At 40.8% G+C, this 24,408-nt stretch overlaps 1 protein-coding gene across 2 annotated transcripts; it reads right to left on the reverse strand.

Moving 5' to 3' along the window:
* Positions 1-4,504: 4,504 nt before the first annotated feature.
* Positions 4,505-24,408, reverse strand: LOC109467987 (transcription initiation factor TFIID subunit 1-like). 2 transcript variants are annotated; one of them, XM_019766172.1, is made up of 40 exons: positions 24,106-24,408; positions 23,807-23,930; positions 23,187-23,294; positions 22,534-22,982; positions 22,126-22,308; positions 21,624-21,803; positions 20,940-21,288; positions 20,667-20,732; positions 20,441-20,541; positions 20,046-20,231; positions 19,572-19,604; positions 18,564-18,686; positions 18,078-18,251; positions 17,353-17,526; positions 17,000-17,190; positions 16,497-16,611; positions 16,064-16,205; positions 15,731-15,861; positions 15,385-15,465; positions 15,120-15,242; positions 14,702-14,872; positions 14,006-14,157; positions 13,629-13,752; positions 13,280-13,356; positions 13,050-13,155; positions 12,507-12,643; positions 12,232-12,291; positions 11,936-12,038; positions 11,524-11,732; positions 11,022-11,139; positions 10,486-10,677; positions 9,666-9,750; positions 9,160-9,350; positions 8,749-8,841; positions 8,264-8,416; positions 7,735-7,860; positions 7,084-7,291; positions 6,629-6,745; positions 6,268-6,357; positions 4,506-5,956 (listed from the first exon to the last, which is right to left on the reverse strand). In XM_019766172.1, the coding sequence occupies exons 1-40, from the start codon at positions 24,220-24,222 to the stop codon at positions 5,595-5,597; spliced, it is 6,024 nt and encodes a 2,007-aa protein (XP_019621731.1). In that variant the 5' UTR covers positions 24,223-24,408; the 3' UTR covers positions 4,506-5,594. The 2 variants fall into 2 exon arrangements, with proteins under 2 accessions (XP_019621732.1, XP_019621731.1); XM_019766173.1 differs by lacking the exon at positions 19,572-19,604 and having other exon boundaries at positions 4,505-5,956.

Consider the following 24,408-nt stretch of genomic DNA (forward strand, 5'->3'; position numbering starts at 1 on the left):
ATTCCTTGTGAAGTCTTTTCCTGCCAAAAAAAACCACAGCTAATTGGCACCCTCACCTGGCTAATTAATTGGATTAAGTTTTCCCGCCAAAAAACTTATATAGTATATAGAGCACTCTAACCTTGAACTTGTGCCCCACTCTTCCTGCCCACAACTCAGAGTATGTTAGTTACACTGTTCTCTGAACTTCTTTGCACATGTAGTCACCACTCTGCTACACAAACACTTGGTTTATCGAGTGCAGTTTTTCCACCACTTTGACTTTAGAATAATCTCCAGCTCCCCTGGTCAGTCAATTGCACTGGTATACTGATGTGTCGAAGCATCAATGTCTCCGAAAAGACATCCCCCGGGGAGTACACGTAGTGCATTGACTGACCAGGAGATTGAGAGATTATTCTAAAGTCAAAGTGGTGGAAAAACTGCACTCGATAAACCAAGTGTTTGTGTAGCAGAGTGCATGTGCAAAGAAGTTCAGAGAACAGTGTAACTAACATACTCTGAGTTGTGGGCAGGAAGAGTGGGGAGGGGGGCACAAGTTCAAGGTTAGAGTGCTCTATATACTAAGTTTTTTGGCGGGAAAACTTAATCCAATTAATTAACCAGGTGAGGGTGCCAATTAGTTTTTTTTTGGCGGGAAAATGGACTTTTAACAAGGGATTAGTGTGCACTGCGAGACAATTAAGTGCAAACAAAGGTCCAAAATCAACAATTTTTTAGAGGACAGCTTTTTTAGAGAATGTGGCTGCAGGCTTTACTTTTTGGGCAATTTGGCTAAACAATATGAAAAATTCTTCCTTGACACTAAAAACAGATAACAACGTGGCATTGAAAAGGCCGACTAAGATACAAAGTTTTTTGGCACGAGAATTTAGTAGTGTATGGGTCGAAAGCAACAATTTTGGGGCAATTTTGCATTCCACTATACGATACAAAGAGGATAACACCGTGAGTTAATTCAAAGCTTTTTGGCGGGAGAATTTAAGTGTGTATAGGTCCAAAGTGACAATTTTGGGGCAATTTGGCATATTCAACTAAATATGAAAAATTTTTCAGCTGCAGCAGCAGCTAGTGATGCTTAACATGAATTCAGGATAAAAACGTGGAATTGAAGTGGCCGACTAAGATACTTTTGTTATAGAAGTGACAATTTTTGGGCAATTTGCCATTCAACTAATAATAATATACGATACAAAGAATTTTTCAGTGTCCTTTGTCATGGAATTAAAGATGATTAACGTCAAATGCCTCCTTACCTAAAAAAGGCTTGCCGACCCTCAGAGTAGAGTGAACTGGGCAAAAGAGAGAACTGTGAGTGCAAGCGTGTGCATATGGAGTGTTGTCTTGTGTTAATAAGGAAACATACTCACGCCTCCCTATCTTTTACACACTCAGGTTGAGATCTGTCAACAAAAGTCTGGTCCTTCATTCTGCTACAGTCCAGTCTCCGGATCATCCACAATGTCATCTTGAAAACAGAAAAACAAAATTTAAGTCAGCAATTGGCCTTCCTAAGAAAATGTTTACAATGATCACACCAATTTTATCACACATTTTTGCAGAAAATCAATAAAGTAAAGCACTCTGGGGAAAATTTTTTAATTAGTCTGCCTAGCATCCTTTCATACTCCAAATACATAGTGGTATGGTAGGAGCCACAAACTTCAAAATGCTGGGCTGGTTTATAACTCGAACAATGAATTTTTATCTTTAAATCTTATCACTGCATGGATAAATGGAAAAATTGTGACGGTAACAACAAGGGCAAGGGCTTTCTTTATGTGCCAAAATGTGAGCATATTTTTTTTGGAAATCATTGAAAAAATCAAGCAGGCAAATCTGAGAACCAAGAAAGACCATTAAATTGGTGTGGTCTAAGATTCACTGTAAAATACCTGGTTGCTCAGTTGCCCTGGGCAACCAAATTTTACCATCTTTGTAACATGTCAACCTTTCAAATGTATGTTTGGAAATACAAACTTACCAGTTCAACGTCTTGGGCTTCTTCTGTGCTGTGTCTAAAATGTTCTGTGTCTTCAAGTCAACTGGTTTGCTAAGCTCTCATTTGGTCTGCATTGGACAGGAGTCGCCGGTCATCACAGGTTTCTCCCCGGTCAGCATAGGAACGTCAGGACACACCTACATGTAATAATGAAAGGATAATTACTGTGTGATGCAAAAACATCTCCCATTGAACACTGAATGGCCATTAAATGATAGATAAGAAACTTGAACAATTGAACTATCCCTTTGCTTATTAATAAATCTGATGTAGAAAAATGAAAAATGTTGTAACATTGATTAAAAAATCCAGGCTGTGTGTTATTTAAATTACAGTGACTGTCATTCTGACATATTAGCAACAGAAAGAAGTACTATATACAGACATAACAAGTTACACACTTTCCTCAAATACACCAAGTGGAATTTTCAAAATGCACAATTAAGATTTTTCTCACCTGATATTCTTCTAGGGTCCTCTGGGGTCGCCTGGTCTGGTCTGGTCCAATCCAGTCTTGTCAGGTTCAGACAGGAATCTTCACTACTGCATCAGTCAGCAGCCACCTAACTATGCAGAGATACCAAGTTACACACTTGTCTCAAATAATCAAGTAAATGGTGTGCAAAAATGCAGAGTTCCAATTTTCCTCACCTGGTCTGATACTGTATCCAATCACCTGGTGCCTCTGCCATCACAAGTCTGATCTCATCTGGACAGGAACACTTGCAGAGCTGGCAGACCCTCAGCACACAGCTAACTACAGAATCACATGAAAACAAGGTCAAGTTACAAGGTGTTATCAGCCCTGTCATACACAGACAAAAGCTTTAATAACAGCTACTAGTAGACCAGAAACTTTTGATGCCATTCTTAAAGAGCTTAAAAGTCATGTTCAAAACATACAGCGAACACTCATTCACCTAACTGTATAAAGAATAATCAATTTGGGGTATTGTTGCAAAAAATTGTACCCAGGAGACTTGTCATATGACGTTAACAAGTTTTAGACTTGCTATGCATTTGTAGACACTCAATGATACTCTGTACAGTTGGTTTAATTTTTTTTAACACAATGTCATGTATGTGAATATTACTGCACTAACTTTACACATGTACTTAAAATTTAGAGATTTTTTATTTCATAAACTACGATTAAACAAAAAACGAAATCAGATGCATGTAACAACATTACAGAATTCCTATCCAATACCTAAAATTCTTGAAGTTTAAAAAATAGACTTAATAGGGCAAAAAATGAGGATTTTGGGTTGATACAGAAGAACCTGAATGTTACATGTTTTTTTAATCAGGAAAAAAGGCTGGCAAATCCAAGAAACAAGTTAAAGTGGTGTTTCTTTGTCATTTTATCCCAGTCTGAAATACTTAGCCAAATGAAATCTTGCATGCAAATAGATAGGCAAAATTTCTGGTGTTTTCCATGAGGGAAATTCCCACAAATATTCTACCCATGTTTCCTTTCTGTTTCACAGACAAGGGGCAAAATTATTAGACCAGGTATACAGAAACAAATGTCCATTTCTTTCTCTTGAAAATTTAACTTAAGAGTAGCAATACCTAACTGTGATATTCTGGGAGAAGACGTGAATACCACATGTAACGTTATATTGAAACAAGGACCTAAAACTACACAAACTATCGTGTTGCATTCTCAAAATCACACAAATTTACCACGAACATACCGAAACGTGTCAGTTTGTGGGAAGTAAATTCTACGGCACGGCTAGTTGCCTTACCTTGTGAAAACTCTGCCCGGCCCACGACCACGCCGTCATCCTTCGGGCGCCATTTTCTCGTCTTCTCCAAAATCCACCACGTCAGGAAATCCGCAATTTCTTCTACCAAAATCCAGAAAACGGCACAATTCCGCCGTAGAAACATCCCTGAAGATTTCTTCTACAAGTTAGAATGAATATTTTTCTAATTGGAAGCCGAAAATTTACCAAAAGGTTGACAAATAATTCCTGGTCTTCCCCGCGTGGCTCCGACAGACGCAGACCGTACCACGTGTGACTTTTACGCAGCTGTGTACAACAGCTGGTCTAATTTACCCTGATAACCATAACTACTTCACCGCCACAAATCAATCCCCACAAAAAATTTATGGCTCTCTGCTCAAAATTTCGGACTAGTTTGTGTCAAAATAACACACAGGCAGTGTCAGCAGCAATAAGTATTCAATTTGGTCAAAGTATAGTAGCCGGAATTTGCTAATTCAATCAGCCTCGGCAACAAATGTTTCTAATGCAAACGGTACCTGTCCTTGGTGCTGAACGCCAGCCTCATAGTAAAACACACAGTATGTATGGTGAAAACCACACGCGCGCGCTCGCTTTTTGAGCGTCCGTAAAGTATAGGGACTTGTTAAAGCTGGCCAAACTTTACAGAAAAAAATGGCATGCACTTGAGGAAGGTAGGAGTGGAACTGTCACGGTCTACGATAAATTCACAATGGCAAAGGGCGCATACTGTGCAAACGTACCTGTCCTTGGTGCTGAATGCCATCCTCATGTATGCGCCCTCGCTTTTTGAGCGCTTTTGTTCATGCTGATTCCGCCTACATGAAAATCCAGGCACTAATATAGCTAATTTTACGCTTTTCATAGACTGCACCCATTACATACGCTGTATGCTGTTGTATATGAACCATTTAGTTGTCTGGCTAGGAATTATGTGATATCAAAATGGCCTATTCCACAGGATTGTAAAAGTAGGGATGCTTCTAAAATATGCATGTACTTCAATATAAAAACTGCTATGGTGAAAATAAAAAGAAGTGCATCACCATGGACACCACATGTCAATTACACAGTAATACTCTGTACAGAACAATGCGTTTTTACTGTGAACATCTTCCAAAAATGGCCCCATATCTTATACAAGGGCCGAAACATCTGGTACTACTTATCGACCCCTCCCCATATCTGCCTGAAGCCACCCCCCCCCCATTCAAAACAACGGGTTTTCTGGACCATTCCAATTTGCTTCATAAATGTAGGGGTGCATTGTAAATATTACATTGACGGCAAAAACAGCAACGGTAAATATAAAGACACGTGCATCGACACGGGCATGCCTGCAGATGACGTATGAAATTGCATGCCGATTAAACAAAGGGAACCCAGTGTTTTGACTTTGAAGACGAAAAACCGTCTACCCACGATACTCCACCAGGAGGTATACCTTCTTCACAGAGTAACAAAAGTATTTATGTACAGGTACAGTCTTATGCCTTCTTCCATATGCTTGAAATTTCCATCCGAAAGATGCATCTTTATATTTCAGTTATATCTGGCATTCTATTTTCCTGTACAAGCTTTACATTTGGTAACAAAGAAAAATCCATGTCTTACTTCTCTTTTCTATACAAAAAGCATTTTAAACAGTTTTGTGTCAAGTTTAACACCAAAACACCGTGGTGTGGGTTAACTATTTACTTAGTTCTCTTCATGAGAAAACAATACTTCAATGGGTTAGCAGCCGTTAGCTGTTGCTATATGTTTCTACTGATTTCTATATAAGAGTTTGATAATGATGGACACTTCTCTCATCTGAACATCAATCTGGTACATTATTACACATCTGGATCTGAGCTCTCCTCACTAAGATCTCCTCCCACAGACACAAAGTCTTCTCCGTCACTTTCTTTGTTGTCGATTTCCGCCATGGCCTGAGCGACCAGATCCCTGGTGTCCAGCCCCTCCGCTGCCTGTAGGGAATCCCCTCCGGCCGCCTGGTTCACCTCCTCGAAGAACTGGTCGCTGAACTGCAGCGAGCGCTGTGCTGGTGGCTGCTGCTGCGTGAAATATGGGTTGCTGATGTCAGGGAACTGGGCGTTGTCGTCCGCGTAACGAGAATCTTCCTCGTCGTCATCCTCAGACAGGTTCAGGTCGGTCGGGAGGTTGGAGTCTTCATCAGGGAGACGGCTGTCTTCATCTGAAGAGCAACAGAGTTTGTCAATATTTATACAGAAAAAGAAATGGGTTAAATGCAAAGAATTTATATGAGGTTCTATTCTACGTTATTTTAAGTAACGAGATGTAAAGAGGGTTGGTTTCCAAAAGTTTCCACCACATGTCACATGTCCAGCAAGTTACAGAAAAACGTGTGCTGGCTAGAGCCTTACAGCAATAGATTTTGTCAATACTGATTCACAAAAAGAAATGGGTTTAACACCTAGAATTTAGCAGAAAAGAGGTTTCATGTGTTATTTTTTACCAGTAACAGATCTAAAGAGAGAAGCTAACCTTCCACATCATAGCTGTAGTCAAAGTTGGAGTCCTCATTCTGGTAGCTGTCAAAGGCAGCAGACACAGGCCGGCTGCTACCATTGTCTCCTTGGGGGAGGGTAAGAAATGATGTAGTGTTTACAAATGTATAAACCATGGCAACTTCCCACCATACATAATTTGTAAAATTGTCTCATTTTGTACATACACATGTCATGTGAAGTGTGGGAATGCAGCTAAATTACTCCGATTGTAAGAACTTTCAAAGTATTCCTTCTCTTGACCATAGCTCCTCTAAGCTACAAGTTAAAAAGCATTGATCTGCATTTTAAGATTATCAACTACAAAATAACACAGACTATACTAGACGATGCCCCACCTTGGTCATAGTAGTCGGAGAGATCGCTGTCCTGTCTGGTGTAGGGAAGGTCACTCTCCGCATCACTCTCACTCTCCGACACCAGCAGGTCCTCCATCAACGTGTCCTCATGCTTACCTGCACAACAGGACAATAAAATATTTCAACCATAGTTAAATCTTTCTAGTGGTTTAAGAGCTATGTAAGAGTTTGATGATGACAGACACTCTCACTTGAAGATCAATCCTGGTACAATCTCCTACAGACACAAAGTCTTCTCTGTCACTTTCTTTGTTCTCTCAGCAAAACAAGTCGAACCCAATAGCTTACAATTAAGTGTCAAAATTTTACTAGAGTAGACACATATTATACTGTTATGCATTGTCCATCCTTTCATTTTATTTTCATGTTAGTGCTATTAGCATCCGGGCAAGAACTTTCTTTCTTCGGTATAAAGAGTAACACCAGTGTTGTACCTGTACCCTCCTCCCCCCTCACACGTTTGGACCGGTCCATCTCCATGGCTTCCTCGTCTCCCACCACGTCGATGAAGTCCGAGTCTCCGACCGACTCGCGTGACGGGCCGGGCTGCGGCTCTGTGGGCGGGGCACTCTCCCAGCTCTCATCATGAGCCGTGGTGGTGTTGTCCATCAGACTGTCCTCCTCCATGTCAGCGTCACCGGGCTGGGGAGAACACATGGGGAGACATTACATTTCATTTATTATTTGTCATGATAAAATGGGGAAACATGTCATAAGCCATGGTGGTGGTGTTTATTGTAATCTACATTTTTACATAAGCAGAAGGTAAACTTTAAGCAAGACAGACACCATACACTGTGAATCCTTGTATTGGTGTAAATGAAAAACATTGTCAGCTGATCAGACCTTGAAACATTGAGTCATGTTCATCTCACTGTTATATGCTGTGATTTTAAGTCTGAGTATTTGGACACGAATTCAAATCATAAGATGCACAAAGCCAACCTCCTAACCTCACGTGACTCAGAATTTCTGTTGCACGAACATCTAGCTGTTAGTGGTGGAGTTCCCTTGGGCACATCTGAACAATAAACTTTATCAAGCCCACTCTGAGAGTGCAGATAATGTGTAAAAACTCTGTATACCTGAGGACTGTTAGGGTTGGAGGGCAGGTTGCTGCCGTCCTGATCCTCGTCCTGCATGGCGGCAGCGATGGCCGCCTCCTGGGCATGGCAGATGTCATTCTCCAGCTGCGTCAGGTGCTCATCGTACTGGACAAAACAGAAGGATGAGTTACCTTCAATACAAATACTGGTGGTGGTATCACTTGAGGGAGACCTAGGGTTAACTTCATTGACAACCTCAGATCTGACACCAGCCTTACAGATGTAAAGGAAATCCAGTTTCTGGTGGAGGATAGAGTGTAGGAGCTTAACCAAAGTAAAGTAGACGGAATAACAAAGAGTTGGAAGAAAAGACCACCTTCTTCTGTGTTATAATAGTTGGATGAGCAGAAACTTCAAGCACTATTGTCCAAGTTTAATGTAGGAATATTAAAACAATCGCTAACACTATACTATCATAAGACAAAGTAAACATTTAAATCAAACAATACATATAAAGTTCACTTTCATTCACAGACATCACAACAAAGTCATGAGAGCTTAACTTTACCTCATCAAGAGTTTCCTTACATGACCTGACGACCTCGTCAGCGGTACATGTGAAGGGGCTGTCTGCTCCGTTGTACTTCACACTGTTCCTGTGGATCAGGTCCACGTCCTTCATAAACGCCTCACGGTTTCGGTACTTGTGTGATTGGACATTCTATATATGTGCACAGAAAACACATATACATTTCTTGGGAGATTTGGAACACGTGTAATACTATGACTCTCATAGATGAATAATAATCACTCTCACTCTTACAGATGGAAATCCCATATTAAGAGGAATCAGTGACGAAATATGACATTCTAAAATAAGAGACTCCTTCTGATCTATTTGCCAGCTGACTTATGAAATTAAACATCAGTTTTCAAGATCTGAATACAGATTCTCAAATTACAAGTCGGAGCTTGGAGCTTACTAAACCTTATACACTATCTATAATGGTAACTTTCTTCCATGTTCTTGATTTTTCATGCATCTTCAGTTACCTTTTTGAGTGTCTCCAGGTCCATGGGTTGTGAGATGACCTTGAAGTAGTCTGGTACAAACTTCTTGTTGACTGGCTGGTGGAAGGGCCAAGACTGGAGAAAACAGAATTTAGAAACACATTGGGTCTAATTTTATAAGAATCCCCCTATACATTTAGTTTATCATATTGGCATTACAACTTTTTACAAACATAAACTGTTGATAACACTATGTCTTTCGTACTGCTCCTGTAGTTTTTGCTTTCTGCAAAGTACATAGTGACTAGTTGCACTTACATAGTGTATACTGACTTCGTTAGTAATTGTTACTCAAGCAACTGGATAAATTTTGAAAACTGTCAGACAATACTCTTAGTTGTCACCCTGAGGTGTCGCACAATAAAAGAAAAATCAACACAAGAGAAGCCTTACGTTGGGCACGTTCATCATCTTCTGAGTGATGATGTTCTCCAGGATGAAGGAGAAGGCCACCTGGTCGTCATCGTCCAGGAGAGGGTTGATGGCCTTCTCCAGACGGGTGATCTTGTCCTCCTTCTCCGCTACTCTCTTCTCACACACACCCAGCATGTCCTGCGCTATCTGGGTCAGAGGGCTCTTTGCACCTGGGGTGGATCATGAACATCTACACTGAAACTTCTGCTTATGGGTTAACACATGGGATGGACACTTGGATAGTGCCAAAAAAAATGGCACTGACACATTATCCAGTAGTAGAGTGAATTTTCTATGAGAATCCTATTCAACTATATCCATTGAGATTTGCCTCATCTGTGACAGGATTGACAGAACAGGTAAATATCACCTTTTCAAGATGTTAACCCTGAGACCAGATCTCCTAATCTTGAATAATAACTAAAACGATAGGTGACAATGATTACAACTCTGTATTTCTGAGGAGGGCAGAGTAAAGGACTCACCATTGTACAGTGTGCTGTTGTGAACAATCAGTTTAACGTCTTCCACAAAGTCCAAACGAGAGTGGTACTGTCTCTGTCGCAGTTTCTGTGGGACAGAATAGACATATGAACCACTGCCTGTACAGCTGAAAAACTACACCTTCACATTATGGATCATGAGGCCACACCAATTTAATTTGTTGGTTCTTGGATTTTTTCAGAAAAAATATGAAGCGACAGGGCGAAAAAATAAAAAATAAAAACAGGTCTAGGCATCCTATTATAGGCTTAAATGCTACAAAATAAGCCATGAAGTCAACACAAAAGGCTGGGTTAAAATTTAAACATTGAATTTTGAACTTTTAATCAAACCACTGCAATGATAGATGGGGAAACTGTAACAACTAGGAAGAAAAGGACTTTCCTCAACTGTTGGGGGGCAAAACATGAGCATTTTTCAGTTGATTCAGGACCAGAATCAATTTTTTCTTTTTTGCAAATCAGAAAAAAACAAAGAGGCAAATCTGAGAACCAACAAATTAAATTGGTGTGGCCTGAGATATCTTTCTTGGTTCGTACCACCTTGCAAAGTGCACCACCTAGCAATCCACAAGGGAAATACAACATGAGAAACTCCTAGAGAAATTTCCAGGTACCGGTTTTCACAGTCACTTCTGTACCGTGAATTTATCATTACTGCTAACAAATCAATCTTAGACTCTTTTTCCTGCACCTGCCACCACTGTTAACATGTAGTTCTGTAAACACCTCCATTTTTCTCAGACCGAGAAATTTTTCTACCGTGAACATAAAGTGAATTACAGTGTATTGTGTAACTGACCTCTCTCATAGTTTGCAGGTCCATGGGTCTGTGTACTATTTTGTAATAGTCCACCACCATGCGAGGGTTGACGGGTTGGTGGAAGGGGTACGTGTTCGGCAGGTCTCGCATCTCGTTCAGGAAGTTCTCCAGGATGGATGACAGCGTCACCACAGGATCCGTACGGCGCCGATTCGCCGACTTCTTGGGTCTCTGAAATAAATAATTTGAAAGCACTTTGAGATACGCAGTAAAGAATGTTACAACCCATCACAAATTGAGGATACGGTTCTCACTAAAACATTTACCTGCCTGCCTGTTATTTTACTTGGAGAAAATGTTTTAGCCTTGACTAAAACTATTTCTCCAAGTAAAATAACAGTGTAATATCATATGTAGATTTTAAATCAAGAAATAGCAACATAAAAAGGACAATGTGAGATAACAATTACTAAACATGGATTATCAAAACTTCGTACTGTGTTTCAACCATAATGTAATCCAAAGATGTACCCTGAAAGGAAACTTGAGCAGACAGTATGTAAAGGGTTGCCCACCTTGAGGTAATCACAGTGTGTGACTGTCCCCACTCGTCTCTTCTTCTTCTCATCCTTCTTTGGCTGCATGGCCTTGGGGAATTTGAGAATCAGGGACTCACGACGAACTGCAGCAGCCCTGTGTGTGCACAGTTCACATGTCAGATATACATTCTTCACAATGTACACAAGTCCTTGGGTGATAAACCATACAAAATAAGTATGTGATACATGTTGTAACACCTCTGTTCAAGGTGTGTTTTTGCATCCAAGGTGAGTGGATGGATGGATGGATGGATGGATGGATGGATGGATGGATGGATGGATGGATGGATGGATGGATGGATGGATGGATGGATGGATGGACGGATGGATGACAAAGTACCTGTGAATGACTGAGTAAAAGAATTAACAGAAGGAAAGTCGATGAATGAATGAGTAAAAGAATTAACAGAAGGAAAGTCGATGAATGAATGAGTAAACAAAGACCTGACTTCTTGGTCAGTTGTAGAGCAGTACTTACTGGTCCACGAGTGACTTGCCGAGGATGAGTTTGGTGCCCTCCACCTTGATGAGGTTCTCATCCTCCTTGATGGTACATCTCTCCACCTCCTCCTCCTGCTCCTCTGTCATCGCAACGGGATGGGAGGGAGGGGCGTGGCTCCGCTCGTACAGCGGACACTCCTTATTGGTCCTCATGTGGCCGATCTGTCCGCAGGCACCGCACTTCAACTGTGGAGGGGATGGAGGAAGAAGTTTCAAATCAAGCATCTTCAGTCTCATGACCCCAGTGAATAGCAGCTTGTATGTCAATTTGAGCATCTCATGAATAAGCTGCACTTAACTGCATATACAGGTGGGATTTTGAGCCTTAACTTCTTAACTCTATCATCTTAGGCTCATCATCTTTTCTCAGGCATGCTAGTTTCATTTACCTTGAGTGGAGGTTGGTCTGGCTTCTTCTTTTTCTTCTTGGGGGGAGGAGCCATCTTCTCCTTCTCCTGGTTCCTTTTGATGCGTCTTAGCTGCTCTTGAATTCTATAGAAGGAAAATACAGAATTTAAACAATATACTTATCCTCAATAGGTTCTGCTGTTAGCACTTTGAACATGGAACCCTCTATAACCACTCTATGACCACAGCCAAATTGGACTGACAAAATGCAGAGAAACATCTGTATATATTGTATTTTATTTGTTCTGCTTGACACAAACATATATACCAAACCAACCTTCTTCTCTCTCTTCTCATCTCCTCCTTGTGTTGTTCATCCTGGGCCAGCCAGTTCTTACTGCAAAGGGAATAAATAGTACACATATGAGGTTCAGCTCAAATTCCAAATCAGTTGTACACCACTGTGTGTACAGGTCAATACTAACAGACTGCCTGTTAAACATGTGATTTGATTTGTTCATTTCATATCACAATGCCCTCTAAAGAAGAGAAATTACAAGACATTTTTCTTGAGCTTATCAAATGTAGAAGGGTAGGACAAGCCAGACTTACATGAAGTTCTCATCTTTGGTGGTCCTGATGCGGACGTAAGTGTCAATGACAGAGGGCTTACGGACCGTCTCTGTTCTGACATATTCCTTCCCATCCTCATCCTTAAAGGTCCTGTAGATCTTCAGTCTGCGACCAGTCTGGAAAACAAAGACTTCTTTAACAACATGTAATGTTTACTGCTTTCTGGGCATAGATAATATTGAAGTAAAAGTCAGCTGACTATGAGACATGTACATATAAAATCATTATTTTTCTTTCTTGTCAATGATCACATCAAGCATGCATAGTCCAGTGGTTAGCAACCCTGCCTCTGGACCAAGAGGATGGGAGATTGCTTCCCGGCTGTTGGCCCTCAGCCAACATGCATGCTACTGTAAAGGGTCACAGGCCTTAGGATGGGGCATTAAGCTGTGTCCACTGTTCATTCTGCTTGTTGAAAGCTGTAAATACTGTACATAGTGTCTGTCATGACCAGTGGGAGGTTAGCATTAAAGTGAGATAAAACTGTATCGAGATCACTTCTCCTTTCCTAAACGGACTTACGAAGGATGAGCCTATGCTCTCCAAGTCATCATCCTGACCACGTGCTCCAGGGATGGGGGTGCCGGTAGACGAAGAACGCTTACTTTCCCTCTTATCATCCTTGTCTCTGTAGGGACAAGATATCAATACAAACTGTAAACACATGTACATTTGAAAATGAAGTCTTAAACTAGAACACATCTGCTGAGATCCCAGAGTGTGTTGTGTTGGTAAGAAAATACTGTATTCACCTATCTTTGCTGGTATCCTCCCCCATAATCATCCTCTGTAGCTCCTTCCTCTCAGCCTCCTCTCTCTCACGAGTGATCTGGAAAGGTACAGAAATTTAGAGACACTCTGGCAGACAGAATATTTGTCAGCATAAGGCAGTAACATTATACCTGGAATACCAACTCCTGGCAATTCAAAGAAGCCATTTGAATAAACTGCACAAAAGCAAAGGATCTCTACCACACAACTAAATTTAAACTTTCTACCTAACTTGCAGTCATAGAAAAACACGGCTACTGCCCCTTTTTTTATCAAATTAGGTTAAGTTCAGGCATTTATGAATCCCAGGTGCTAGTCGTGAAAACAGACCTGTTGGCTTGTTTTCTTGTTGGCCAGCATGTTCTCAATGTTTTTGCCCATTTCCTCAAAGTCACTGTCATCTGCAGAGCTGCTCTCTTCATCAGTGGATAGGACCTCGGCTGAGGAAAGGACCCTGGAAAAAAGAAGAAAAAAATTTAGATTTCCAAAACTTCAACATAAACTGGCCTGACATAACCTTCAGCATTTTGTAAAATTGGGGCTACAGTTAATTAAAACAGAACTTCTTTTGAGTATAGACTATTGCTTCATATCTGTAGTTACACTTATCAAAAGACATTTGGATCATTGGTCTTGACAGCTTACAAAATCATTGTAGTATCTCAATGGGGAAACATTTCGACAAGTTTTGAGCCAGTTTTCCATACTTGTTCTGAAGGTCAAATATGCGTTGACACTCCTCTTTGTACTTCTCCTGGTGCTCGGCTACGGAGAAGCGAGTCCCGCGGGCAAACTTACTCATCCCCGCCTCGCCTGACCTGGCCTGCTCTGTGGACATGGTTCTCACCACGTCTATCACCTGGGGACAAGGTGGCAACAGTTAGCTCGTGAAACTTTTTTTTCTGTTTTCTTTAATACACAGGGTAGAATACACTCAGTGCCTCCCACAGCTTTACAAGCAAGTTCTGTACAGATAACAGCAACAGAGTAACATAAACCAGAAAATAAGAGAACTAATGAACAAAAAATGAAAAAAAAGAAAGATTTACACCCACTATCAAAAATCAGGCAACTCAAAGACATACACATGTAGTTTGAATCATTACTATTTATTTCCATATTTGCCATCAATGAAATCTTGAATACTGAAGAAAAGAAAGATGATGCTGGGTATGAATGAAATCCCATATTTTTGGATTGACAGTGTTGTCATCAAACATTCATGCCTTGTTTGTATGTGCCTCAAAAAATGCTCTATTTGTCCATCAAGTTGGAGCTTGAGTTGAGAGGACTGTCAAGTGGCATTAGGATAAGACCTGAAGCTTTAAGAACTCAGCTGAGGTTATAACAAGATTGCAAGCAGGGGTCTCAACCTTCTGTTGAACAAAAGCATAGTTACTTACTTCCCATCTTGACAGCTTCTTAATCTCCTCCTCAGACACACCAAACTTCCTCAGCAGCTGTTTGGCGTTCTTCAGTGAGAGCCTGCGCAAATCTGCGTCCGTTCCCGTCACCGTTCTCTTCACGGGCTGGGGCGAGTTGTCGTCCTTGGAGGACTGGGGCTTGTTGGGAACCTGTGGGAATCATTCATTACAACATCAAATCATACTTTGGCTCATTTTCTAAACGTGTTCTCCTTTTGAAACATCAAAGCATGTATCAAAGCAGGTGACTGAACACAGCCTGGTACATTTCTTCCATCAAATCTTCCTACATTTATCAATTTATCAGTGTCCTTCTATCAATTCTTCAACTCCTTCAACTAATTAATTAATTAATTCACTCCTTTCTTCACTCTGTCCTTGAAACCCTAAGGCCCACCTTGATATAAGAGAACCCCTCTCCACAGCCGGTAGGGTCTGCCACACCCATCACAGCCAGCAGGCACTTCCCCTTCATGGCGGAGATGAAGGCTCGAGTCGTGTTCCACGGAGCCGTGCGCACCTGGAGGGGGAGGAGCAACATTAAATCCACAAGCACTCCTCCTCTTCTTGTTATCAAGTATCTGCAGTATCACATGAGCTCCCAAGATAAAGGAAAGGTGGTTGGCACGATAGGAAAATTTCAAGGTGACTAAATTATTTACCTCATCATCTATGTTTCTCTGAAACTCCTCTTCATTTTCTTCCTCTGGAGCGAAAAGAGACTTCTCACCATAACCAGCATCCTGCAGACAGGAGAATAAAACAACATACATGTGGGCCTTACACAATACGCAAGGATTATGGCAATACTTACACACAACAAATTGCAATAAACCATCTACAATCTACTTCCAGCTATATATCTTATAAAACAATAAAATGTCAGAAATACTCATGATTCATGAACATTCTTGATTACTCGTGTACATGACATGCATTGCTGAGGATAATAGAAAGGGGGCACTGTTACTACATGTATATGCAAGTGAGAAGAAATGCTGCATGTACCTTGAGCCTCTGTTCAGCCTCCAGCATGCTGTAGTAAGCACAGCACTGTTCAGGGGACACCATGGCTCTGATCTCTTCCTCAGAAGGCAGTCGGAACTCTGGCTTCAGTACCCACCAGTTGGAGTCCATCCCTACATAAGAAACGTGTTATGATTTCTGTCCTTAACAAGCTAGTTCACCAGAAGTAAGTAGGGTTCAAAACAATAAGGATACCATACCAATCCAACAAAACTCTTTCACGCCTATAATATATTGGTTTTTATTGCAAGGTCTATGAATAACAATGGACAAGCAATTAAATGAAACATGGCAATAGGTACTTGAGAATCTTACCAGTCCTCTTGAAGTCAGCACACAGTTTCAGCCGTTTGCGGATGCTGCTCTCTGAGTGTGTTGGGAAGGCCTTACGGATGTCCTCCATCTTAATTCTGCGTGGCTTGTCCTTACTCTTCCAGAACAGTCTGTAGATGAAAACCTACGGGAAAACCCTCACAATAAATATATATTGCTCAAAGATGGGTTAACAATTATACAACAATGTAGAAAAATATATCTACACAGTCGTACAAGCTAACCAACATCTCACACATGGCAGTCGTCCCTTAGTAAGACATTTAGAACTTTTATTCAGCCCATCACATTTCTGAGGCTGAATAAAAGTTCTAAATGGGAACTATGGAATCCACTGTACTATATATCAATCAAGTAACCTACAAATGTACTTATTATTAACAAGAAGGACTACCTGTTACAGGTGAGCCCTTACCTGGAGGAAGTCCCTGACATGGTTGTTGGCTCTCTTGGAGTTAGGACCAGGCACCTCATACAGGGGACATTCTTGTCCCACACAGAAAAGACCTTGGAATTCACGGATGTAATAACTGAAACACAGAGAAAGAAATATTTACATGAACTTAGTACAGGAATACATCATAAAACCATAAAGACTATTGCATTGTTTTATATCCATTACCAAGAATTTTTTCTTCAGAAAAGTCGTAAGATCCCTCTCCTACAACATGGCAAAGGTTTTTCTGCATTATCTCAAGTCTCAAGGCGCATTAATTTTAGAAACCTGAGAAAGACAGTGACTGGAACTAGACAGCTTACAATGGTATGCAGCCGTAAACTTTTGCTAAATACATTGCGGGTGCCACAGACTATACACACACTTAACAAATATCATTATCACCATCAGAAAACTCGTCATATCTTACAACATTACACGTCATACACTTCTATACAAGCATTTATGACAGGGCAACTCACTGCATCCTTGTGCGAATGACGAGGAAGTCAGTTTCAGGGATCTTGTGTTGGTAGATGGGTGCGCGGAAAAGGTTGTTCTCAAAGGCCTGGAGGGCCTGTCCGGGGTGCAGGGGGCCCAAGAACGGGGAGGTGTGTGCGTACACCGTCTCACCGTACTGGAACTTAGGCGGACCCGTGGTGTGGCCTGCTTTCTGTGGGGTTCAAAAAAAGAATAAAATATTCAGCACAGAAATGTTGTTTTACTAGTACTTCTAACTAGTTAATGTCTCCAAGGTGAATATCTTTCATGATTTTCTAGTCCACATCACTAGGAAAATGATGAATGATCACTAGGAAAATGAAAGGCAACTGACCCTCTTGTAGAAGTTCTTGATCTTGGTTGCCATGCCGACCTGGCTGACCAGGGGAGGGTACTCCTCGCTGTACTCTGCCAGCAGGATCTCCCCGTCCATCCCCGTCAGGTCCTGGGGAGTCCTCATGAAGAACACCTCCCCACCTCCAGACGCCTGTCTCTCCTGTTCTCTCATCTACGGGGAGGATATGTGTTTAGAGTTAAAACTTGTTCCAACACGAGGGATCTTTCTCACCTATTGCTTTCGCCCAGTTACTCTGGTCTTCACCAATAGACTGACCCAGTGAGACTTGTCATGTGGCTTCTCTGAAGTGTGTCATCAACACTGAGTCAGAGGTATTTGGTAAACGCTAAGATACATTACAGCAGCATGCAAACATTTTCTGCAATGTCTGACTTTTTGTTGCCATTTGATGTACCATATATACTTGCCTTTATACTCACTAGAAAATGACCACTGCAGTTAATGCATTATATGGAAAAATTGTGAGTCCAATTGTGCTTCCAAAACATATGCACTTGGAATGTTGTTCTTCAAAAGTTTTACATAAATTCTGTTACTAGAATATGAGACCCCAAACAAAGGCAAACACACCAAACACTGGGACAAAAAAAATCTGCTAAACCATGATAGTGAGTGAGTGTGAGTGAAAGTTTTCTTGTATTCGACCAAACAATCAAATCATAACCATACAGTCAGACACCTGTAATATAAACCATCCTTACCTTAGCTTTCTTCTTGATCTGTTTGAGGAGAGGTAGGACACTGTGAGGGCCGGGCTGGGCCATGGGGCCGTGGGAGAACTTCCTGAGGGGGGGTCTGTGGAGCTGTCTCAGCTTGATGGGGCCCATGTGTGTGGGGAAGAACGGCTGCCGCAGCTCAATAGCAGGGATGGAGTGCTACATGTACATGGGACAAATACACTAACATTACTTCATGTACATGTATGCCAAAATGTAGGAACTAAAAACAAGTTGCCTGGATGTCTAACCTTCACTGATGAAATACCACATGTACCACCTTAATATACAAATGTCAATTTTAAAATGATTCCAATAATACTCAAAAAAGTTACTCAAAAAGCAACTGGATAGATGCTTTAGTAACTTATTTCTTGAGTATTTCATTACATGGATGTCTGCCATTAACTAGAGCTTTTGCTAGTTTTAATAACTTGCTGAAGGAATGAGTAGAAAGGTGTGACAGGTCACCTGTACTAGGTTCCCCCCCATGCTGGCCCTCAGTGTTGTCTCCTGCAGACTGTGTTTGGGGTCGTAGTATTCATCATTGGACAGATTCCAGGGGTCTTTCTGCTCATTGTGGGACACGTTGGTCTGCAAAAGAACAGAGTTCTGTTTTGAGCACATAGCTCAATAAATTCAACATAACCCACATATTTCTTGTGGTTTACTTAAGCACAACATGTTCCACTGTTACTCCAATAAGCATAAGCATAGAATAAGAATACATTCTTTGTTGAATTTCAGTTTTTTTCCAGTACTGGGTTGATCCAATTATTGGCGCAAAGCTCAGCCAGTTGAACTGAGTATCAGGTTAAAGGACTTGAATCAAGGAAAATGCTTCTGTTTCATTTTTTCCCAAATCATAAGAATATGATTTTAAATGAAAATGAATAACAATGGAACAGATAAGTTGCTAAGCAAATCAATGTAGCAGTCAACGTTAGATATGAATACCAATTATGAAGGACTATGAACAACCATGGACAATATATTTCAACAGCTTACCTTTTTATAAGATATATGAGATGTGCTTTTTGTCTTATCAAATGTGCCTTTTTCAACTTCAAGAAGGACAAAGCAACAAACAGAACAAACAGAGAAACAAACGTTCCAAATGTTGGTAACATCTCAGTCCATCCTATGGTGAAACCTTTCAGAATCACTGTCGTCTTTTTTTGGTTAATGGAAAATGTTAGATCTGTACGAGTTCTGCACAATACATGATCAGTTGTTGTGTTCACAAAGGATAGCCACATTAAAGAAACACCACAAAATCTATAGTTTCACTAACTTTTCAAATAAACCTTGTTTGGGATAACACATCAATTAACAATTTCTAACAAGTGTTTTTTTTTAGACCTTTCACAATTTCTATGTTAATATGAGAGATGTACAGCAAGGTTAATGAAGTATTTCTGAATGGCAGACAAGGTTTCACACAAGAATGGAACAGATATGTCCTAAACTTCAATTTACCACATTTTTCTTTTTCTTCCTTGGATCCGACAACTGCAGAAAAAACACATGCTTTGTTGGTCCAAATTCCTCACAAAAAATCAAATCAACGGTCACGATGAAATGTACACTCAAATTTGCATACAATTTATAAATGAGCACTAAAACCTCAACTTTGAAAAACACCAGAGCTGAAACTTAGACCTTTTCAGCACAACATCACAAAACATCCTCTGGGTATGTTTCAATGACAGAACATCTTTCAATAATGTGCAACAAGATGAAAAAATTATAATGTAAATGATACATGACATAATGTTCATTCAAAGACATTTTTTCCTATTTTCTTCATCATTGAGCTAACTGACACACACACACACATACTTATGAATGTTTAACAGAAAAAAGTCATGAAGAGACAAATAGTGGAGAAGACGTCCATGTGGTTAAAGCTGTGAAGGTTTCTGACAGTGTTAGTAACAGGAACAACCAAACCTGGTCAGACTCTGGCTTGGTCAAGCCTCTCTTTTTCAGCAGTAAGGTGGACTGGCGGACTTCCTTCTTGTCCTTGGAGGGCGTGTCGTCCGGAAGTGGGTCTGGGTCGTCTGGGATTCCGAAGATGATGTTCTCGTCATTGGGGTCAAGTTTCATGACCTTTGGCTTCGGAATCTCCTTCATATTCTGGAAAAAATATGGAATGATCCAATTTTGCCAATAAGTTTTGCATGACACTGAGTGTGTTTTGGCTTAGACCATGGGTCACAATTGTTACATATATCTACCACCATGGAGGAACCAATCCATATACATGTGTGTTTGTGCTTGTAACATCACGGTAAAAGGGAAGTTAGAGAAACTTGTTGAATCTTGTAACACCACGGTGACCTTACCTGTGGGTCCCAGATGATGTCATCTTCCCAGTTGCCATACACCAGTTCAGGGTTCTCCACAGGGAACAGGGAGTACCACTGCTGGTCATCTCCATCTGGATCTGACATAAGGGGACAAGAAACATGCTGAGAATATATCCATTTCTTAAAGACACCAATCTTAAAGAACGTTTTTTAAAGGCCCAGGGATACCAGTAACACATGGAATGGTCCTTAAGTTGCTTACCTTGCTGGTTCTTTCCTGATGATGTGGAGGGGATGCTGTTTGGAAGGGTCACGCTGATGTTCAAACCTGGGACAACAGTGAAAACAAACATGGAAAATTAACTTACACATAAATCTGACCACTCTTGTCTATTTAATAAAGAGAAACTTATTTGTATCAATATGACAACTTCTATTTATTAGCAGGAAAACAAAACAGTATTTCTTTCATTAGTGTGGGATTATATGATGTTTTGCTGAGAATTGTTTTCTGCCATGTGTTATGGTTGATTACCTTGTTGTGTGCTGAAGGACTGTGCAGTCCTACTGGTACTAGTAGGGATCCATCCTGCCATAGCTGCAGATTTGGACTGCAGCACTTTATCCTTGATCTGTTCCCCATCCCACACAATATCATCCTCCCAGGACCGCTGGGCCACCATGTAAAAGTACTCCTCTTCTGGAAACTCTGACTTAGGGACCTCCTCCGCTTCTTCTGAGGTTTCCATGTCTTCTGTCTGATCTTCTGTCTTCTCGGCAGTGTCATCTTTCTGTGGTTCAGGTTGGGAGGGTTTGGGAGGTTCTTCTTTTGTTGTCTCTTCTCTTTCATCATCCCCTTCATTACCGCTGTCACTGTCAGAATTCTGTAACAGTTACAAAACAAACTTCACCTTTCACACACTTTTCTGTATCACTGCAGAATATTTGGCACACAACAATGCTGAAGTTTAGACATTTGGGCAAAAGAAATTTATAGGATGATTTTAGCTCAAAATGGAAAAATTTCAACAAATAAGATGCTGCATAAGAGGTCTGTATCAATTGATAACAAATAGCTTCCCACCTTTTCATCAAGGAACTAAAACTTCATGTTACACAACGTATGATTAGCAGACCTGAATGTTTTATTGTGAGCTAACTGAGAAAGAACACTATACTATTATTGCTATAATTACTATAAAGAAAAGTAAGAACTTACGTCTGCCAGTTTGAACCCATAGTCGAATCCCTCTCCAGTCTCCGGTACCCCCAGCATGTCGTACCAGTACCTGGCAGGACCAAATCTCCACTCAGGGATCTCTGGTCTGTCCTCATCCTGAGTCGCCTCCTTTCTGGTTCCTGTGTCTGGTAAAGCTTCCATGGGACGCATCATCTTCTCCTGTGTAATAAGAAAGGTCCATTGAAGAAAAGGAAGATCTGAAGCTGTCTTGTACCATAGAAGTATCCTGGTATGCACAGTCTAACAGTGTTTCTTCTCAACCCTCTCAACCTACTCTCTTATCTATCCGGACTTTGATTAAAGATAGCTAGAATTTAGAAAATGCCCTCTGTATACATGTAGCTAGTCAAATTATCTCATGCTACACAGCATATGTCATGCTTTCCCCTGTAAGACTTACATGCTGGTAATCTCTAGGTTTAAATTAAAAGGCAGCTGCAGTTTGAAAGAAAAAAGCTAGGAGGAGCACAGATGTCAGTACCTCATCATCAGACATCCACTGGTCAGGAGGAGGGATGGGGCCGTAGTCAAACTCCCACCCCTGAAACTCCTCGGGTTCTTCTCCCGTCGGCCGCCGACGTTTTCTTCTCCGCTTGGCACCTCTCCAAATCTGTGGCAGTGATGACGGTTTCCCCGGCCCAAACAACTTGTTAAATCTAAGAACCTGTGTATGACATGAGGGGTCCACATACTGTTGGGTCTTCAAATTATAGCTCTAATTCTAGAATCATACAGTATTTAAAAGATGTATAATGGACATTTTTCAGCATAACCATATAGGGATCTGAGGGACCATATAGCAAGAAACAACATAAATCAACAAGGACTTTTATTCACAGTATACTAGTAGTTACTATAATAGATTATTCCAGCTTTCACAAACCCTTACCTTTCCATGTCTGAAATGAGGAAACAGAACTGTCACATCCGGCAGTTCTTTCCCTTTAAACAGAGCATCCTTCAGACTTCCACCACTGGGAGATTTCTCCATGGATCTTCTCCTCTTCCAGTTCAATTCTGGGGAGCTATCAGATGCCCTTCTTTTGCCATCACCCTTCTCGACTAGATTGTCCTCCTCTTTTCTGGTAATTTCTCCATTTGTACTTGTAGGAACCACTGATGGTAAGATGATTCCGGCGTCAGCGAACAGTGAGTTCCCAGCATCCCTTTCATCATGAAGGGATGGTCGACCTTTGAACTCCTCCACAGGAGAGCTTCTGGAGTCCATTTTGGTTGCCTTGGTAACCAGGCTGGAGGCAGGTGGGGGCATGAGCTGCCGGTCTGTTGTCTCCCCCTCATCATCATAGTCATCATCATCATCAGAGGTTGAGTCTGAACCTGAGTATATAGAACATATTTTCAATCACCAAGGTTTACAGAAAGATATTGACAGCATCCAATAAGTTTCATATTATTACTGGCATTAACCTCCTTGCTGACATTAATGCTATAGCATATCCTTGTATAGAAATATTTCTTTTAAAATTTGATATAACATGAAGAGTACTAACACATAGCTGTGCATTGTACATATATGTGTACCTGGCTGAGGAACCCGTAGAGAGCCCATGGACTGTCTAATTTCCTGTTCATCAACCGCTTCATTGATGTCAGAATAGTCCACAGCACTGGGGGAGTTCAGCACCCAACCTGGAAAACATCATGATATGTAATACACCTAATGTCTACAATCAAAGTAAGGAGTGTCAGTGGTGGCCAGCATTGTCAACAGATGTGAGCAGCCACGATGATGATGAAGTAATGCCATTTCCAAATACATGTACTAGTAGCAGTTTTATTCGCTACAGAAAAGGTGATATAATAGTAAGTGCTGGGCCCGGGTAGTTAGCACTCTTGGTAGAACTTTTGACGAATGTGGAATTTTTATTATCAAGACTCATACAAAAAAAAACTTTGATGTTTCTGAATAAACATTTTTTACTGTCAAAATATGTCTGTAACGTTAATGCTACAACACTGAAAACAAAAGTTTATGTAGTACAGAATATGTATCTTTCACACAGATCAAGAACAAACATGCCAAATTAAGAACTGAGGTAAGCTTTGTTCAAATGAAAAATTTGATTTTGATGCACAAACGTTAACAAAGTTTCAGTTCTGAGTGCACATCTTGTACCAGTATTAAGGTAAGAACTTCTTACCACTGGAGCTTGTCTGACTATCCTGTTCATCATCTCCGTTATTGTCTGTATCTGCTGTGATCTCTTGAACCAGACTGCCAAATCCTCCAAGTGAGTTCAACTGATTCAAGTGTCGCTTGGATTCCTGTGGAAATTTATAACATGTCGAATTACAAATTATAGTCAAAACTAGTATTTTAAAACATTTGTTTTGTGCTGTATACATTGCTTTCTGTTTCTGATATTTTGCTATGAGCGAAAAAAACTACTGTAATTTGTTGACATATGAATAACAGAAATCAAATGCACGTCAATCTTACCTGGTCCAAAACATCGTCATCTTCAAGTTGCCCCTTCTGATCGATGTTTCCAAACAGAAACCCGGTCAGAGACAGGGGCGGTTCTGTCTCACGGTCGTCCTCGTCCCCAGAATCCATCTGGAGTGACAAATCCTTCCTTTTAAAGAGTTATAAAAGGTTTTGGCTTCGTTATAAATCGGCCATTTCCTTGTAGGCTTGCAATTACGCCTGTAAATAACGAAAATTCGTCATTTAGCCGCAGACGATTCCTACTTTTTGGCGACTCGCCGCCATGTTGGCTTTTAGAGTGAACAAAAACAGCAT

The sequence above is a fragment of the Branchiostoma belcheri genome, unplaced genomic scaffold (genome assembly GCF_001625305.1).
Source record: "Branchiostoma belcheri isolate BF01 breed outbred unplaced genomic scaffold, Haploidv18h27 scaffold19, whole genome shotgun sequence".
NCBI classification, from domain to species: domain Eukaryota; kingdom Metazoa; phylum Chordata; class Leptocardii; order Amphioxiformes; family Branchiostomatidae; genus Branchiostoma; species Branchiostoma belcheri.

Coding starts and splice junctions, on each gene's coding strand:
- LOC109467987 (XM_019766172.1), bottom strand. CDS start 24,222: ATGGATTCTGGGGACGAGGACGACCGTGAGACAGAACCGCCCCTGTCT. Junction 22,309..22,533: donor CTCATTTCAGACATGGAAAG/GTAAGGGTTTGT, acceptor TGTCATACACAG/GTTCTTAGATTTAACAAGTT. Junction 17,527..18,077: donor AGATCAAGAAGAAAGCTAAG/GTAAGGATGGTT, acceptor TCCTCCCCGTAG/ATGAGAGAACAGGAGAGACA.